A 19941-nucleotide genomic window follows, 5' to 3' on the forward strand; every position below is an offset into this window, starting at 1 on the left:
CAGCAGATCCATGGCACGAAAAGGCTCCTGCCTGCCTCTCCGGTCCAGCTATACTGGAGTCGTGCAGATGTGATTAAATTAAAGATCTTGAGGTGGGATGATTATCCTGGATTATCTGGATGATCCCTAAATGCTGTCACATGTATCTTTTTATAAGAGGAAGACCCAGGGAGATTTCATGTGGAAGAGGAAGGCAATGTGGCCACAGAGACAGAGATTAGAGTGATATAACCATAATCCAAGGATATGTCAGCAGCTACCAGAAACTGGGGGAGGCAAGGAATGGATTCTCCCTTAAAGCCTCTAGAGAGAGTGTGGCCCTGCCATTTTTTTTTCTTTAATCCTTGAAATAAAAATTTTAATGACTGAAATTAATAACTAAACAGATTAGGTAAACAGTAAATTGGAAACAGCAAAAGAGCCTTATATCACAGCATAGGCAAACAAGTTCCAGTCTGTGCACCTATATGCAAAATGTTATTTTAAGTAAGGCTTCTAGAAAAAAATGTAGGAAGTTTTCTCATGACCTTTTAACCCAGATATAAAGGGTACCACACATAAAGTTAAGGATCAATAAGTTTACTTCCTCAATAGAGTATATTTAAGTCCGTTTATTACTTAAAAGTTTCTATGCAAAAAGAGGCAAGACACAGAGTGAGAAAAGTTGTACGGAATGCATATATTCAAAAGGAAATCATATTGGGGATAAAGTACTCTGACACATCAAGTACAAAAAGACTGCCACCATAAATTAAAAATTGGACAGTCTGGAAAAACATTTAATGAAACAAGAGAGCCAAGTGGTTTATAAGATTATCTGAAGGTTCAACATCATTGGTCATTATAAAAATGGAAATTTAAACCATAATGAGATGTGAGGTTCTCCAGAATAGCTAAACTTAAAAAAAATTGCAATACCAAGATGCCAAGTGTTGGAGGGGGAGAGAGGCACCTGGAAATGTTATTTACTACTATATAACATTTTGGAAAAATCTTTGTGAGTGATTATAAAACCCAGACATATGCATACCCTATGAACTAGCAACTGAACTTCTTGGAATGTGGGCCCTGCCATCTTGATTTCAACCCAGTGAAATTGATTTTGGGCTTCTGGGCTCCAGAACTGTGAGAGAATAAATTTCTGTTGTTTTAAGCCACCTGGTTTGCGCTAATTTGTTACAGCAGTCACAGGAAGCTAACATACTCTCCAACCTAGGCAGATGTGTACTTTGTCCCTTCTGTTCCCATGGGTTCTACAGAACGTACCTCTATTATAGATTTCACAGGTGGTAGTCTGTTATCGGTCGCTTTTTCTACCTCTTCTGAGCTTATCGAGGATACTTTGCATCCTTAGTTCCTGAAATGGGACCTAATATTTAGCAGTTACTAAATAAATACCAAATGGGTGCACGACTGAGTGAATAGCTTCTGGTGTGGGCTTCGAGTTGTCTGTCTCCCATATCTACCATCTTCTCTCTGATCACTTCCATTTCATGTCCTTTTCCTCCAGCTTGTGTGTTTTTCCCAAGCAGTGTCTACCTGTGGTTTTAAGCTGTGCCGTGGTTTTATTTTTCTGCTTAATCTCTTTCCTTGGTTCAGCCAGCTTCCTTTTTATTTCTTGCTTTTATTTCTTTCCTTGTTATCATCTCCTCTTTTAACTCTTTTTCAATGAATCCATATTCTCTTTAATTTCATTGAGTATATAAAGCAGAATTTTTTAACTTCTTAGTTTGAAAATTTTCCAACCTATAGATAATTCAGAAGAATAATACAGTAAACACCATATGTCCTTCACGTGGAGATTGACCAGTTGCTAACATTGTGAAATATTTGTTTGTTCTCTCTCTCTATCCCTCTGTTTTTTATTTTATATTGTCATGTATCATTTGAAAGTAAGTTGCACACATTATGAGTCTTCACTCCTAGAAACTTAAGGATGTATCACCAAGATTTTGGATGTCCTCCTATCCCCTCCCAACTTTCTGGAAGTAGATGTGTGTCTACCTGTTTACTAGGTGCAAATAAAAAACAACCCCAGCTCATTCCTAAGAGTTTCCTGTGAGATGAAGTGACCTGAATGTTCATTTCTCAGGTATATCATTCCCTTTCAGGCTCAGGCTCTTAAGATCATTCCTGCAGCGATTAGTTGACCTAAATCACTTAACCTGTGGTATTTCTGGTATTCGAAACTGGATCGCTCATGTCCATGTTCAGGGATATTTTACTGCCTGGAACAGGAGGTAACATTATTCTAGTTGTGAGTTGAATATGACTATTAACAGTGTTCAAGGCTAGCTCTGAATCTATGGTTCTTTTGAACCATGTACTAGCTCCACTGGGTCTGATTCCAGATTTATGTTTTGAAGGCAGAGCCAGGAATATGGTTGAGTTCAAAGCCAGAACTGGGATAGACTATGACCAGTTCCACACATCCCTGTTATCATATCCCATTGCCATCTGGCCAAACTGCCCCACCCATGGATTACAGGTCAATAACTTTATGTGAAATACCTAAAGAACATTCTGGCACCAAAAAGTAGGAGATAAGATTGTTATTCCAAATAAAACAAAAACATCCTTACTACTCATTGGTGCTGATATTTTGAAACTCATTCTCCATAAATTGTTTGCTGTGGCTCCCACCGTCTATTTGTCAAGCCATCCTGGAACAGCCAGAAATTGAGCTACAGTACTGACAGGAGTGAGCATGGCAAAAATTAAGGGCATCTTTCTGTGTTTCTGGTCTGTACTTCTAGCTGCATTGTTAAGATGTGGAGCAACCTTTCCTTCTAACTATTATCTTTGCTTTATTTTATTTGCACTGAGAAAAAGAAACAGATCCTGCTAATTTTAAAACTGTGGCAAATTGGCATTGACTAGCCAGATGGTTACCTATTGCAGTCTGTGAAGAAATGGTGATTCAGACATGAGCTGGGTGCCTTGGGGCCAGAATTTGCCTGGTATCTATCTAGCTGTGTGACTTTGCACAAGTCACTTTCCTTCTCTGGCCCTCTCTTCCCTTTCCTGACCACCAGTCTCCAGATCAACAGGGAGGGGAGAAAAGAGGGCGGGGGAGAGAGGAGCTCTGAGTTTCCACTAATTCTAATATGCTAGAAATCAGATAACACTCTGAATAAAGTAATGAAGTAAACTAGATGTCTTTTTTTTTTTTTTGATGTCTTTAATTTAAATGGCAAGTTTATAAGCGCTGCTCATTGTATGCAAATGACACTTCTGATTGCAGGTGAGGATTTTGTAGTCATGAAAGCACATTTACCAGAGCCTCTAATTGGAAACAGCATTTAGTAATGCTTGCCTCAAGTCAGTCTATGTCCTTGAAGGTAATTAAACACCTTTTTTAAGAAACGTTGCAAATTTGAACCTTCCCTCCCCAACGATTAGGGGCATTAATGAGGATTTACTGAATTACTACTCTTTACAGGTATGTGCCAAATGAATTTAATGAGCATGCAATTAACCTTGAATAATTAGGTAAATTTTCAGAAAAACGAAGAATAAGATATACCAGTTTATAATGTGTACTGGCGTACTTCCGAGATATTGCACGTTCGGTTCCAGACCATCGCAATAAAGCAAGTATCACAACAAAGTGAGTCACATGAATTTTTTGGTTTCCCAGTGCATGTAAGAGTTATATTTACACTTACAGTAGTCTGTTAAATGTGCAATTATATTGCATATTGCATCATGTCTAAAAAAACAATGTATATTGATTAAAAAACACTTTATTGCTAAGAAATGCTAACCATCATCTGAGGCTTCAATGTGTCATAATCTTTTTGCAATAGTAACATCAAAGATCACTGATCACAGATCACCGTAACAAATACTATGATAATGAAAAAGTTTGAAATATTGCAAGAATTACCAAAATGTGACACAGAGACACAAAGTGACCAAATGCTGTTGGAAAAATGACGCTGATAGACTTGCTTGTTGCAGGGTTGCCACAAACCTTCAATTTGTATAAAATGCAGTATCTGCAAGGTGCAATAAAGTGAAGCACAATAAAATGAGGTATGTCCCTATTAGCAGGAAACTGTTTCTGACACCTGCTTTATACCTATATATTTCTGTTTTTTTAGTATATATGAATTCACTAGATTTTAAAAGTCAGGGGCTTCCCTGGTGGCGCAGTAGTTAAGAATCCGCCTGCCAATGCAGGGGACACGGGTTCGAGCCCTGGTCCAGGAAGATCCCACATGCTGCAGAGCATCTAAGCCTGCGCCACAACTACTGAGCCTGTGCTCTAGAGCCTGCGAGCCACAACTACTGAGCCCGAGTGCTGCAACTACCAAAGCCCACGCGCCTAGAGCCCGTGCTCTGCAACAAGAGAAGCCACTGCAATGAAGAGTAGCCCCTGCTCGCCGCAACTAAAGAAAGCCCACATGCAGCAACGAAGACCCAACGCAGCAAAAAAAAAAAAAAAAAAAAAAAAAGTCAACAGGCAGCTTTCTTTTATTTATTTATTTTTGGCTGTGTTGGGTCTTCGTTGCTGCGTGCGGGCTTTCTCTAGTTGCGGCGAGCGGGGGCTACTCTTCATTGCGGTGCATGGACTTCTCATTGCGGTGGCTTCTCTTGTTGTGGAGCATGGGCTCTGGGCTCACAGGCTTCAGTAGTTGTAGCAGGTGGGCTCAGTAGTTGTGGCTCATGGGCTCTAGAGCGCAGGCTGAGTAGTTGTGGCACACAGGCTTAGTTGCTCTGCGGCATGTGGGATCTTCCCGGACCTGGGCTCGAACCCATGTCCCCTGCATTGGCAAGCAGATTCTTAACCACTGCGCCACCAGGGAAGCCCCGGCAGGTAGCTTTCTATTGCACGCTAGTGGACACTTAATTGTTGAAATCTGAATTCTGGGACAAGCTTATTCTCTCACGAAACTGAGTGTTTGCTGTATTCAAACCCCAGTTGATTATAAAATACTGTTTGACATCTTCCTAGGGCCAAAGGTCAAAATTTACTATTTCTAGACAGTGTATAATCAATCTGAGACTATTTCAGTTCAAATAGCATTTAATAAACAACTACTCTGTGCCAAAGACCTCTACTAGTCATTAGGGTTACAAAGATGAGTTGATAAGTCATAGCTCTGCCCTCAAGGAGTTTATAGTCTAGAGGGGAAATGCACTTGTAAAAAATAATTATAGTACAGTTTAATATATGTACTGATAAGCATATATAAAGACTCAATTCAAAAGGAGGCCAGAAAAGCTAAACTTGAAGATAGATCTGAGGAAATTATCCATAACTCAGTACAAAGAGATAAAGAGTTGGAAAATATGAGAGCTATTTTAGGAAACAAGAATTAAAAAGTCCAACATACTTGTAAGAGGAGTTCCACGTGGAGAGAATAGAGAGAACCATAGATATTGGATTGTAGTTGTGTAAAATGTTAACATCAAGGGGAGGACTGGGGGAAGAGCGCCTGGACCTACCTGGACATTTCTTTGCAACCTACTGTGAGTCCATAATTATTTCAAAATTAAAAACATTTAACGGTAATTACTGAAAGACTATAAATAAGATGTGTAACTTCCTAGCCAGAAGAGTAGGGGAAAGAAAAGAATAAAGAAAACTCAATCATTTCAACAGGAGGCAGGAAAAAAGAAATTAGAAAGCAAAGAAAAAGCAAGATAACTACAAACACAAAAAAGATAGAAATAAAGGAAAATATATTTGTAATCACAGTAAACAAAATGGACTAACCTCCCCATCTGACAAAGTCTCAGGTTTTTTTTTTTAATCTAGTTATTTTCTATGTATAAGAGACTTGACTAAAATATGATGCAAAAATGTTAAAGTGATGTGGAAAGTAGCAAATATCAAAAGAAAGCAGCTACAGTAATATCAGCTAAAATAGATTTTAAAGAAAAAACCTAATGATAAAAGGAACAATTACGGGGGTGGGGGGTGGTGTGATGAATTGGGAGATTGGGATTGACATGTGTACACTGATGTGTATAAAATGGATGACTAATAAGAAATAAATAAATAAATAAATAATAAACATAAGTAAATAAATAAATAAAAATTAAAAAAATTTTAAAAAAGAACAGTTAGCTGGGAAGATAAAACAATCCTGATCTTGTATACACCTAGGACTATAGTCTTAAAATATATAAATACATGTTTGAGTAGATTTTTAACATACCTCCCTAGGCAATTGATAGACAAAGCAATCCAAAATTTAGTAAGAATATCAAAGATTTGAACAATGACTTAATGGAGATAGATGAATGGATAGATAGATAGATAGGAAGGAGAGATAGATAGATGAATGGATAGATAGATAGGAAGGATATATAAATTGTATTAACTCAACTTTTAAATACTTTATTTTCAAACATACATGGAACACTCATAAACTTGACCCTACACCAGCAGGTCACAAAACAAATTCCAATTTACACTGTATAATAGGTCAAAAGCAAATGTTAATATACACACAGAGTATTTTCTGCCCACAACTCAGTAAAATTAGAAATTAGTAATAAAGTGATAATCAACACCCCATTCATTTAGAAATATTAAAAAACACATCTCTGAATAATATAAGGCTCAGATAAAAATGATGAGATAATCAGGAAATATTTAGAACTAAATGCCAATGAAAACTGTACATGCCAAAACTATGCGGGCAGCTAAAACAGAGGGTGTACTTAGAGGGAAATGTAAAGCCCTATTTGCATGATAGAAAGAAACAGAAAAAGCTAATGAGTTAAGAGTCCAAATGAAGAAGATGAAAAAAAGAAAAGCTGAGTAAACAAAATAGATAATAAAAATTAATCGAGGAAAGAAAGAAATATATTTGTATCAACTTCAGAAAAAAAAATCACTTATCTCTGGGGGGAAGAAGAGACTGAAATAGAGCTAGTTACATTTGTAATATTTTATTTCTTTGGGCAAAAAAAAAAAAGATGTAAATGCTTTGTGTTCTTAAAATTATTTTTGATAACAACTTATTGAAATATAATTCACATATCATATAATCCACTCATTTAAATTGTACAATTCACTGAGTTGTACAATCATTACCCCCAGCCGTTAGCTGTCATATGAACAATACTGGTATGTAAATTTGTGTACAAGTTTTTGTGTGGATATATGTTTTCGTTTCTCTTGGATATATACCTCGGCATGGAATTGCTGAGTCAAATGGAAATTCCATGCTTAACTTTTTGAAGAACTTCCAGACTGTTTTCCAAAGTGGTTGCACCATTATATATTTCCATGAGCAGTGTTTGAGGGTTCTGATTTATCTACATCCTTACTAACACTTGTTATTATCTGACTTTTTTATTATAGCTATATTATTTGGTATGAAGTGGTGTATCACTGTGGTTTTGATTTGCAATCCCTGATGACTAGTGATGTTGAACATCTTTTCAGTGTACTTGTTAGCCATTTGTCTTCTTTGGAGAAATGTCTATTCAGATCCTTTGCCCATTTTTAATTGGGTCATTTGTCTTTTTATTATTGCATTGTAAGTGTTCTTTATATAGTCTAGGTATAAGTCCCTTGTCAGATATATGATTTCCAGATATTTTCTCCCATTTTGTGCATTATCTTTTCACTTTCCTTGATAGTGCCCTTTGAAACAAAGTTTTTGAATATTGATGAGGTCCAACTATTTTTTCTTTGTTGCTTACGCTTTTGATGTCTTATCTATGGGAATCCATGGCCAAATCCAAGGTCACAAAGATTTACCCTTATGTTTTCTTCTGAGAATTTTATAGTTTTGGCTCCTACATTTAGGTCTTTTGGTTAATTTTGAGTTAATTTTTGTATATGTTATGAGATCAGCAGCTGTACCATTTTACATCCCCACCAACAATGAACTAGGGTTTCAATTTCTCCACATCCTTACCAACACTTGTTATTTTCTGTTGTTTTTCTTTTTAATTGTAGCTCTCCTAATGGGTGTGAAGTGGTAGCTTATTGTGGTTTTGATTTGCATTTCCCTAATGATTAGTGCTGTTGAGCATCTTTTCATGTGCCTATTGCCCATTTATATATCTTCTTTGAAGAAAAGTCTATTTGAGTTCTTTGACCATTTTTCAGTTGCATTGTTTATTTTTTTGTTGTTGAGTTGTAGGGGTTCTTTATATATTCTAGATATCAATCTTTATCAGATACATGATTTGCAAATATTTTCTCCCATTGTGTGGGTTGCCTTTCATTCTGCTAATAGTGTCCTTTGGTGCACAAAAGATTTTAATCTTGATAAAGTCCAGCTTATCTATTTTTTCTTCTGTTGCCTGTGCTTTTCATGTCATATCCAAGAAATCATTGCGAAATCCTGCTAACCAATTTCTAAACACTTGGCCTACTGGTGTTTAAACTACTCAGTGAATCATTTAAAGAATTTTGAAGTAAGTTATTTCTATTCAACAATTTACTTTTATAATTATAGAAGATTTTCATAATTATCCATTCAATCCCAAACTTCTTCTGAATTTTTATTTTCCTGATTACTGCCAAATGCAGTCAATTGTAAATCGAAAGCATGGAAATAGCACAATATATTATGATACAGTTGTTCCCCATGAGGAATAGTGATCAAAATTATTGCCAACTGCTTTTATTAGGAAAAGAAAATTCTTAACTGATTAAAGACTATGGATATTATATGTCAACTATTAAATGGGTTTTCAACTTTCCTGCTTCGTTTTTTAGAAATACTGAATTTCACTTCAGCACATATAATGAAGTTCTAAAACTTCAAAGACATTTTGCATTCTGAAAAGGGTTCCTTGTGGTTGTAATGTTCATTTGAAATTCAAATAACTCCTTGGAATTTGAAGCTAGCTAGAAGTTATGTACTGTAGAAGAAGAAGGGGGAAGAGCCCTTCTATCATTGCTAATTTTTACTGCTAGAAGATATTACATCTTTGTACCTAGATAGGAGCAGAATATGCATCTTTTGAAGTCATCAAATAATACATATGCTATCTATAGTAAAGATAGATCTTGGGCAATGTGTCAGAACTTGTTTTTTAACCTCTGCAGTTCTTGTTTTAAACCACTCTATACTTTCTCGAGCAAGTATTTTTTTAAGCCCCTCATTTTGTATAGTAGATGATGTAGAAGACCCAATGGAAGTCTTAGACATGATTCCCTTCCCTCAGAGAATTTGCCGTCTATTTATAGAGCCTAATGATACACCTGACAATATAAAAGAAGAAATAAGGGATGTTCACCATTTAGAGTCTGAGAAAGTAAAGATGGGCTGTGGTGTCTGAGAAGGTTGTAAGGAGGTGGAGCTCCGATGGCCAGGAGGGTGAGGTCTGATTGAAATGGGCTGAGGGAAGAAGATGCTCTGTCTGGGTGAGAGGAATGACATGAGAAAAAGTATGGCATCTGACTGGAGAAGTCAGGAGCCAGGTACCCAAGGTAGAGGGAGCACATTAAAGTGTGCTGTGGACAATTGGATGGTCAGGATGAAGACCGATTATGGGGAGCTGGTACAGTAGTTTTGTATTTAATATAATTGTCTGTAGAGAGACATTGTGGGTTCTTGACCAGCAGAGTGGCGGGAAAATTTAGTCTGTCTCCAGTGAGGTTCATAGCAGTTTAGAGATAAAGGGATTTTTGGAAACATCTTATCCAACATCCCCTGTTTACTGAGGCCGGGGAGCTGAAATAACTTACTCAATGTCGCCCATTAGAAAATAGCAGATCTGAATCTCAGGTTCATCCTTTAACCCCAAAGCCAATGATCTTTCTTTCATACCACAGTCTTCCAGAATATCTTAAGAGAAAGAAAAGGGGGAGAACAGAAAAAATTATATAGTCCATACTTGAGGCAATGAACACCCCAATCAGAGAGGTTGCTGAGGAAATTGGCAGACAGGATAAATAGAAGCATCTTAGTGGGAAAAAGTCAGAACCTGATGACTGTTTATTTTAGTGAATGAAGCACATATCTAGAGAATTCAGTAAAGGACTGAACTAGTTATAAAAAATAATATTTGACTAAAGTGAAAAATTAATCCTAATAAAACCATCATTCATATTCCAAATGACCCTGGCAAACGGGTGCTAAGTAAATATTTGCTGAATGAATGAACAAATGAATGAATGTATCAACTTAAATTTTCGTAGTTTTTTTGGTAAATATCTTACAAGTGCTATTTAAAGTACCATTTAAATAAAACATTTTCTTTTATAGATTCACCTTTTTGGAGTTTTGCTGGCCATTTTAGGAAACTTGGTAATCAGCATTTCCCTAAATATTCAGGTAAGAAGAAGCTTATTTTTCTAACTCTGTAGTTTGATCCAGGGACATATTATGAATTCAATGAGCCTCAGGCACTTTTGCCTTCTTGGACTTCTTCCTCCATTAAAGAAAGTATATCCCCTCGCCCGTCACGCACCGCACGTTCGTGGGGAACCTGGTGCTAAACCATTCGTAGACGACCTGCTTCTGGGTCGGGGTTTCGTACGTAGCAGAGCAGCTCCCTCGCTGCGATCTATTGAAAGTCAGCCCTCGACACAAGGGTTTGAAAGTATAAAATAAAGTAAAACAAAAGATAAGAATAACAAAAATAAAAATAAAAAAAAGAGAAATAAAGAAAGTATATCTTATGACCTCACTGATATAAAGACAAATATAATCCAGGCTAGATTGTGTCCATCTTTTTTCTTCTTCTGATTTTAAAAGAAATTAAATGTTTTGTGAGCCTCTTAATAGTATTGTGTACCCCAGACCAGGCGCCTGTGAATTTGTATCACACTTAAAAAGATGTTCAGGGACTTCCCTGGTGGCGCAGTGGTTGAGAATCCGCCTGCCAATGCAGGGCACACGGGTTCGAGCCCTGGTCTGGGAAGATCCCACATGCCGCGGAGCAACTAGGCCCGTGAGCCACAATTACTGAGCCTGCGCATCTGGAGCCTGTGCTCCGCAACAAGAGAGGCCACGATAGTGAGAGGCCCGCGCACCGCGATGAAGAGTGGCCCCCGCTTGCCGCAACTAGAGAAAGCCCTCGCACAGAAACGAAGACCCAACACAGCCATAAATAAATAAATTAATTAAAAGATGTTCATATCTTGGCATAAGCCAAGATTTATTTTAATGTTCTACATTTTCTTATAGTACTTTTATTATTTTCTAAATAACTTCTGAAATTTTAAAAGAATTTTAAAGAAAAGATTTTAAAGTAATCTAGAATTGTACATACTTCTTAAGGAAGTAAGTTCAGTTATCATAAAATCAATAGGGAAATAGAGCTTTATTTAATGGCCAGTTTCCAGGAATTCATACATTTCCAATACAAAGAAATACTCAAACCAGATATAAATGAGTTCCCCCATCCCAACCCTCTGCTACCAGAGCTTTCTGCCCTGTTATGCTTATTGTGGTAGCAACTTTGACTCATAGATTTGAATCCCTTTTCCAAAGGTGTTTCTTTAGTAATTTATTATCTTTATTTCAGCATTTGAATTTTTTTGACAATCTAAAAGAAGTATTTTGGTGTGGTGGACTAAAAAGTCACTTAACTCCTTAACACACACTCCGTCTTTAGATAGTGATAATGATATTTACTTCACAGAGTTGTTATGAGAATTAAGCAATACGTGAGAAGGCCCTTTAAACTATAAAATGCTATATCAGTATGATTCACTTCTGTTAATATGTTTGGAACAAACAGAAAACCGTAATAATTGCTCTATAATAATCTGCAAATAAATTTAAAAGCCATGAAGCAATTTTATAGGACCAAAAATTTCAAGGCAAGTTTTGGTTGGGTGGAAATATTTTCTTACTTACATCGTGATGTACTTCCAGAAATATTCGCATCTTCAGTTGGCGCACCAAGAACACCCAAGGCCGTACTTCAAGAGCGTGCTGTGGTGGGGCAGCATCGTACTGATGGCTGTGGGAGAGACAGGAAACTTTGCAGCCTATGGATTTGCCCCCATTACTCTCATTGCTCCATTAGGCTGTATGTCTGTTACAGGTGAGCCATTTTTCTGTGTTTTGACAAATAGAAATTTTAAGAGATCAAAATAGTTGGCAAAAAAACATACAACTTAAACAACACATGCACAAAAGAAAAAAGTCGTTTCCTGTTTTCTTAGCATGTTAACTTGGAACAATTATACTACCAATTTCAGTTATTCACTGTCATGGTGCCACGTTAACCACAAAGAAACTTGCATTTTGTAGCCGTAACATCTATGTTTAAAAGCCTGATTCCCGGTGTCTGAGTCTTAATAAATGAAATTAACAGTAACAGAAAATGTTATACCATGCTTTTTAATCATTAATGAATAATCTTAAAGCATTTGTAATAAAATGTTATGTTTTTTTTTTGGAAATAGATTTCTGTTTACTACATGGGGCATTCCTTTTTTTTTTTTAATTTTATTTATTTATTCATGGCTGTGTTGGGTCTTCGTTTCTGTGTGAGGGCTTTCTCTAGTTGCGGCAAGTGGGCGCCACTCTTCATCGCGGTGCGCGGGCCTCTCACTATCGCGGCCTCTCTTGTTGCGGAGCACAGGCTCCAGACGCGCAGGCTCAGTAGCTGTGGCTCACGGGCCCAGCCGCTCCACGGCATGTGGGATCTTCCGAGACCAGGGCTCGAACCCGTGTCCCCTGCATTGGCAGGCAGACTCTCAACCACTGCGCCACCAGGGAAGCCCAAATGTTATGTTTTATTCATATGCTAAACTGACATTACACGTAGAGTCCTTGATGCCTGATCCATAGTTTAGAGAATTTTTTTTTTTTTTTAAGCACTTTTCTTTTTTTTTTTTATAGCTACTTTATTTATTTATTTTATTTTATTTTTGGCTGTGTTGGGTCTTCGGTTCATGCGAGGGCTTTCTCTAGTTGAGGCAAGTGGGGGCCACTCTTCATCGCGGTGCGCGGGCCTTTCACTATCGCGGCCCCTCCCGTTGCGGGGCACAGGCTCCAGACGCGCAGGCTCAGTAGTTGTGGCTCACGGGCCCAGCTGCTCCGTGGCATGTGGGATCTTCCCAGACCAGGGCTCGAACCCGTGTCCCCTGCATTAGCAGGCAGATTCTCAACCACTGCGCCACCAGGGAAGCCCCTGATCCATAGTTTAGCATCTCTTTTACATTAAGAGTTAGAAATAAAAACAAACAAATGGGACCTAATGAAACTTAAAAGCTTTTGCACAGCAAAGGAAACCATAAACAAGACGAAAAGACAACCCTCATAATGGAAGAAAATATTTGCAAGTGAAGCAACTGACAAAGGAAAAATCTCCAAAATATACAAGCAGCTCATGCAGCTCAATATCAAAAAAACAAACAACCCAATCCAAAAATGGGCAGAAGACCTAAATAGACATTTCTTCAAAGAAGATGTACAGATTGCCAACAAACACATGAAAGGATGCTCAACATCACTAATCACCAGAGAAATGCAAATCAAAACTACAATGAGGTATCACCTCACACCAGTCAGAATGGCCATCATCAAAAAATCTACAAACAATAAATGCTGGAGGGTGTGTGGAGAAAAGGGAACCTTCTTGCACTGTTGGTGGGAATGTAAATTGATACAGCCACTATGGAGAACACTATGGAGGTTTCTTAAAAAACTAAAAATAGAACTACCATATGACCCAGCCATCCCACTACTGGGCATATACCCTGAGAAAACCATAACTCAAAAAGAGTCACATACCACGATGTTCATTGTAGCACTATTTACAATAGCCAGGACATGGAAGCAACCTAAGTGTCCATTGACCGATGAATGGATAAAGAAGATGTGGCACGTATATACAATGGAATATTACTCAGCCATAAAAAGAAACGAAATTGAGTTATTTGTAGTGAGGTGGATGGACCTAGAATCTGTCATACAGAGTGAAGTAAGTCAGAAAGAGAAAAGCAAATACCATACGCTAACACATATATATGGAATCTGAAAAAAAAAAAAAAGTTCTGAAAAACCTAGAGGCAGGACAGGAATAAAGACACAGACATAGAGAATGGACTTGAGGACACAGGGAGGGGGAAGGGGAAGCTGGGACGAAGTGAGAGAGTGGCATGGACATATATACACTACCAAATGTAAAATAGATAGCTAGTGGGAAGCAGCCGCATAGCACAGGGAGAACAGCTCGGTGCTTTGTGACCACCTAGAGGGGTAGGATAGGGAGGGTGGGAGGGAGGGAGACGCAAGAGGGAAGAGATATGGGGATATATGTATATATATAACTGATTCACTTTGTTATAAAGCAGAAACTAACACAACAATGTAAAGCAATTATGCTCCAATAAAGATGTTAAAAAAAATAAAGAATTCGATATTGGTTATTCTACGTTACTATAAGAATGTGTAATTTTAGGGCTTCCCTGGTGGCACAGTGGTTAAGGATCCGCCTGCCAGTGCAGGGGACACGGGTTTGAGCCCTGGTCTGGGAAGATCCCACATGCCGTGGAGCAACTAAGCCCGTGCACCACAACTACTGAGCCTGTGCTCTAGACCCCGCGAGCCACAACTACTTGAGCCCGTGTGCTACAACTACGGAAGCCCGTGCGCCTGGAGCCTGTGCTCCGCAAGAAGAGAAGCCACAGCAATGAGAGGCCCGCGCACCGCAAAGAAGAGTAGCCCCCGCTTGCCGCAACTGGAGAAAGCTTGCGCACAGCAACAAAGACCCAACAAAGCCAAAAATTAAAGGAAAGAAAAAAAACAAATAAATAAGTTTAAAAAAAGAAAGAATGTGTAATTTTACAGTAATGTCACAATTATCCTACTTTCAAAATTTATATGACTTACTAAATACATTTAGAAAAGAAAATATGAGGTGTTGGTAAAGACTAAGAAAAAAAAAAAAAGCAAAAATTACTGCTAAAAAAGAGAACAAATTCTCTAAGCCATGTTAAAATCAATAAAATCTTTTGTTTCACCCTTTATCTGCTGCTATGGAAACAGCATGTTTCTAAGTTTCTGTGAATTTGGAATCTTCATTGAAATAGAAACAAGTTGATGGCTATTGTCTGGTAGCAACTAGATCAAGCATAATGTGCACCCACATATCCCAATTGTAATATTTCTCCAAAAAATTATATGATAGTCTTTAAAAAAAAAAAAAGCATAGTTTAAACTGAAATAATGTATACTCAAAGAGAAATTTATTTCATTTTGAAAGTAGTTTCCCCTTCTTAATAATTTAAAATATCTTATTTTAAATACTTTCATGATGTACAGTAGTAGAATAGTTAGCAAAGAACACTTTTTTGGCTTTCTAGAAATTGCTCAGTTAAAATCACCCTACTCTGAATAGGCACACAATTTATGTAATCATTTGACATTTTTTTTCTTTTTTCTTTTTCATTTGACATTTTTAACATTCAGATAAAATCAGCAATTTGAGGATATCTTATCTTCTATTTACTACTGCACATACCTCGTACATGGACGTTCTGGATATTTTTTTCTTCTCAAAATTTGAGAAATAATAGATAAAAAGTATAGTTACATTGTCACCTTGGAGCCTCTACAGGCCCCAATTGTTCTGAAAATGTTGTATTATTTTTCACAGTGAGTATCTATTTAGAGCTGATCTTTAGTTTTGTTTCTTATTCTGCTTCATGCTCAGTTTCCATGCAATATCCAAAGACAAAAGTGTCCATGCAGATCAAACAGATGCCTGGGGGGGGAGGGTTGAGTGTGTGAGCCACACTGTACTGAAATTCTCCATTTACCTCTAGTTCCCCAGTCCTGGGAAACCTTTTTTCTGGGAATGAGAAGAAAAGAGCCATTCCAACTAGCACAAAGAAAGGGGGATGTGCTAGATTTATTATAAAGATCAGCGATCTCACAGAAATGAAATATTAGCCAGGCCTCTTGGGACCTGAAGTGAGAATTCGGAAATTGCCAGAGATGAAGGGCCAGCCTTGATACTCCTCACAGACCTTCAATGAAGACGCCTGTGAAGCTGCTCATTTTGGCATGACTTGCTCGAAACTCTCATTAATAACGGGAAGTTTTAAGTTTAACCACCTTCCCCTCGGACAGTGACCTGTCCTCCCCAAGCTCCCTGGGGGGAGGGGGCAGTCCACCCACCTTCAAACTTGGAGATGGGCTTTTCTCAATGCTACAGATCATTTTTCTTTGTCTGCTCCTAGCCTGGATTAATGTTTCAACTTTAGAACATTTTTAGCAACCTCCCTCTCTGCCCATTTAAAATGATTCCAAGAAGTAAACTTATAGCCTCAAACACAAATCGTTTCCTGCTTTACAGTCTTTGCAAACAGTAATATATGCTCATACATAATATTCTCACAGCACTCTTGCACTGAATTTAGGTCACTGTGCAATGCTGTGGGTGGGTAAGGGATGCTGGTGATTGAGAATTTTCCCCAGAACAGCCCCCTACCACTTTTATAATTCTTTATAAAGATTCTAGAAACTCTAGAAAACTTGAAGCAAAAGGGACAGTATTTTTTAATAAATACGTTATCTTATGGCCATGTCTACAGATGAGGCAGAAGAGTGTCTACACTTTACTGAGCTACAAATTTTATTTTCCCTATTATTTCTTGGGAGCTTCAAGAAAGAAATCAAACCTTTCTTTGAATTTTCTTTTTTTTTTAAAGATAATGTCTGTTGCAATGTTGCATGAGAGATTGCATATTCTTTTCTGGCTTTCAAAATTTGAAAAGGAAAAAAAATAAGAAAGGAAGAAAACTGAAGTCCAGAACAGTTTTTAAAAAGTTTTAGCTCTTAAGTCTGAGTGAAGGAACTTGCTTCCATTTTCCTCATTCTCCTTGGGCAGCCTGGTTCATACCAACACACTGTGTTCCTTTTCTCCTCTCCAGAAGTAAGGATAAATTGTGTGAGTCACCATCTCACTACATCCAGGCTGCTAATATTGTCAGTCCCACTGTTTTGTCTTACATAATCAAAATTCCTCCTCCCTTTGTACACTTCAGTGGAACAGAATTTTTTTTTTTTTTTTTTTTTTTTTTTAGGATTGGCATTACAGTAAGCACCATGGATATTTCAGTTCGCACTCTACCCACGTTCCTGCCTTGAACCATCTTCCTTTCTATTCTTTCTTTCCCTCTGTCTGTGTGGTCTGCTGCTCTACACTGACATGCTTACCTGGAGACAGCATTTCTCAAGCACTACTTTTACTGATGGTTTCATAGGTGTTCTAAGAAACAAAGAATTCTGTAAGCAAACAGGTTTCCGCAATATTGGATTTAAAACGTGACACAGGTTTCGTTAGTGGAGGATTTCTTGAGGCCCTGGGATGGGCCCAGGCATGCTGTCAGTCTTTCAGAGGCAGATGCCGTAAGCCAGCTTTCCCAAACCTATTGTCCACAAGGTGCCTTTATAAGAAGTATCTCAAGGGACAACAGTTTTGCAGAAAACCCTTTAGAGTTCTTCAAGCAATGCTCACAAGCAGTCACAGCATCCTAGAGACTCAAACAGGGTAGATAACCGGCCGGTGCCTGCAGTGGGGGGTGGATAGTGGGGAGTGATCCTGGTGTACAGGCGGATCTGAATTCCCAAGTCTGGGTCCAGCTTTTGGAGAAAGAGGATCAGAGCCCTTGTATCACCTTATACTTTTACCCTCTTTTTCTCACTGAAAGGCTTCCTCAGTGAATAATAGGGCAAAAGCTTATTCTGACTAAAATGCTGGTTATATGCTGGCAGTCTGATTAATTCTAGATGTTGACTTGTGTTTGTTTTTCCATTAATTAAGAAAGCTTAAAGGATGGTTTTTCAACATCGTCTAAAGCCTCGGCTGGATACTCTTCTACAGGGCAGTAGAATGGTGAAGAGTGCCAGCTCTAGGACCACGCTGCCAGCCTTCAGATCTCAGTTCTGCCCCTGGAAAGCTCTGTGACCTTGGGCAAGTTATTTAAATGGGTATATGCCTCAGCTCCCTCATCTGTAAAGTGGGGATAAAAATAGTTCTTACCTCAGAAGTTGTCATGGGGAAGAATTGAGTAAACACAAACACTTAAAAACGGTGTAGGATACATAGTGCAGTGACAACTAGCCATTGTCACTGTGATTTATAATCATTATTAAAAAGAAACAAAGTACTTTATTCTTTTTTTGAATTTATTTATTTAATTTATTTATTTTTGGCTGCGTTGGGTCTTCGTTGCTGCGTGAAGGCTTTCTCTAGTTGCGGCGAGCGGGGGCTACTCTTTGTTGCGGTGCGCGGGCTTCTCATTGCGGTGGCTTCTCTTCTTGCAGAGCTTGGGCTCTAGGCGCGGAGCCTTCAGTAGTTGTGGCTCGTGGGCTCTAGAGCGCAGGCTCAGTAGTTGTGGCGCACGGGCTTAGTTGCGCTGCAGTATGTAGGATCTTCCTGGACCAGGGCTCGAACCCGCGTGCCCTGCATTGGCAGGCGGATTCTTAACCACTGCGCCACCAGGGAAGTCCAGTACTTTATTCTTTATAACAGAGTTTACTTCCATGCCCCTGAAGGTGGCTGGTGGTTAAATTATCTAAAATGGATGAACCACTTCAAGAAATGCTTTTTATTGTTCTTATCCATGCAGTAATTAATTCTCAGGGAGCAGAAATGTAGGCTCTTCACAGCTCATTTGTTCAGCCATTAAACAGCACTTACCCTTTGACTTTTCCACATATTCCCCTCCAAAACGTGTTGGAAAATGCCAAAATTTCCAAATAACCTACCAATACCAAATACATTTAAAAAACAGACACAGAAATTTGTCCAAGGAAAAACATAGCAGTCTGAGACATGCGTGCAACTTTCTGTCTTCTTGCTCTGGCTTCAAAGCACTTTTGTTCACTTGCTAATTAACTTCAGAGAGTCTTTCAGGTCTAACTGCAATTTGAGAAAGTGTTTTCTGAGAAACTAGTTATTATACCAGAAATCCAATAAAAAGAAATAAGTTGAGTATTCTGAGGAGTTTGTAATAAAATTTTAAACTACTGCTCATCTTTCCTGTCCCACTTCCCCAGGAGGCCTTTCTGGGCTTCCACACTAAATTAAACAGGCTTATTCTCTGCTCCCTAAGCACCCTACATGGGCCCTCTACTCAGCTATTTGGTGCCTCTTTGTGAATTAGAAAAAGGCATCCTTTCTCATGATACTCTATTTCTGTCTGTCTGTCTGCAAATTATCGTAATACAATAATTTCATTAGAGCAGGACACTCTGGTGCCATCTGTCAGAAAATTGTCCTGAGAAATATACAAGTCACCAAGATCTGACATGTGGGTGGTACCCCCTCAGGTGTAGTGTATTTGTGCAGTGCACAACCTGCTCAACTGCATGTAGCAGGCTTGACCCTATACTTCCCCTTTGGCAACTCTCATCGTGTTCACAATGACCTTTTTAATACATTCTGGCCATTCAACTGAGACCCAGGAGACTGGTGACTGTGTGTGCCTGCTGTCTGCTCTTTCCAGGAGAGCATGGTGCAGGAAATCACACAATACAGCCTCACAGAATTGGTTTGAATTTGAATTTTGATAAAACGAGGATTGGGCATTCTAGGATGCTCTGTTCTAGGATGTTGGACGAGAAGTGTTCTGTTCTGTTCTAGGGTGTTGTTTAAAAGATTTCAATTCCCGATGAAGCATAATGGCTAAACATTTCATTGCAAAGAACTTGTGAATACTCACTCCTGTAAATATTTAAAGGTTTATAAGCTTGTCCTTTGGGGGGTTGAGTTATATTATTTGTGTATCTACAAAGCATGACTTTACATTTAATGTTTTTGTTTTTCTGTTCATCCCCATGACTGTGATCTGTGCTATGCGTAAGCATTGAGATGATTAAAAATAATAAAGTTATCAACAATCCAAAGAGTTGAAGCCACAAAAAATTAAAGGAGGTTTGTGGTAGACCTTTCTCAGCATAAAACTGACTTGTCTAGGGGTGGCAAAGGAATGGGATATGAAGGGAGATTGTTGCAGGGGCAGGGAGGGTGGGAGAAATAAAACAT

The 19941-nt window shown here is 38.3% G+C and overlaps 1 protein-coding gene across 3 annotated transcripts in view; it reads left to right on the forward strand.

The window, feature by feature from the left end:
* NIPAL2 (NIPA like domain containing 2) overlaps positions 1 to 19941 on the forward strand; it is a 72496-nt gene that overhangs the window by 11477 nt on the left and 41078 nt on the right. For all 3 annotated transcript variants that reach the window (XR_005017014.1, XM_036830198.1, XM_036830199.1), the window contains 2 exons: positions 10191 to 10259; positions 11808 to 11979. Coding sequence is in view for 2 of the 3 variants with exons in the window: in XM_036830198.1 (XP_036686093.1) it covers positions 10191 to 10259; positions 11808 to 11979 (241 nt within the window). In the remaining variant the exon portion in view is untranslated. The remainder of the gene's footprint in view (positions 1 to 10190; positions 10260 to 11807; positions 11980 to 19941) is intronic.

This window comes from Balaenoptera musculus, chromosome 17, assembly GCF_009873245.2.
Source record: "Balaenoptera musculus isolate JJ_BM4_2016_0621 chromosome 17, mBalMus1.pri.v3, whole genome shotgun sequence".
In the NCBI taxonomy this organism is placed as follows: Eukaryota; Metazoa; Chordata; class Mammalia; order Artiodactyla; family Balaenopteridae; genus Balaenoptera; species Balaenoptera musculus.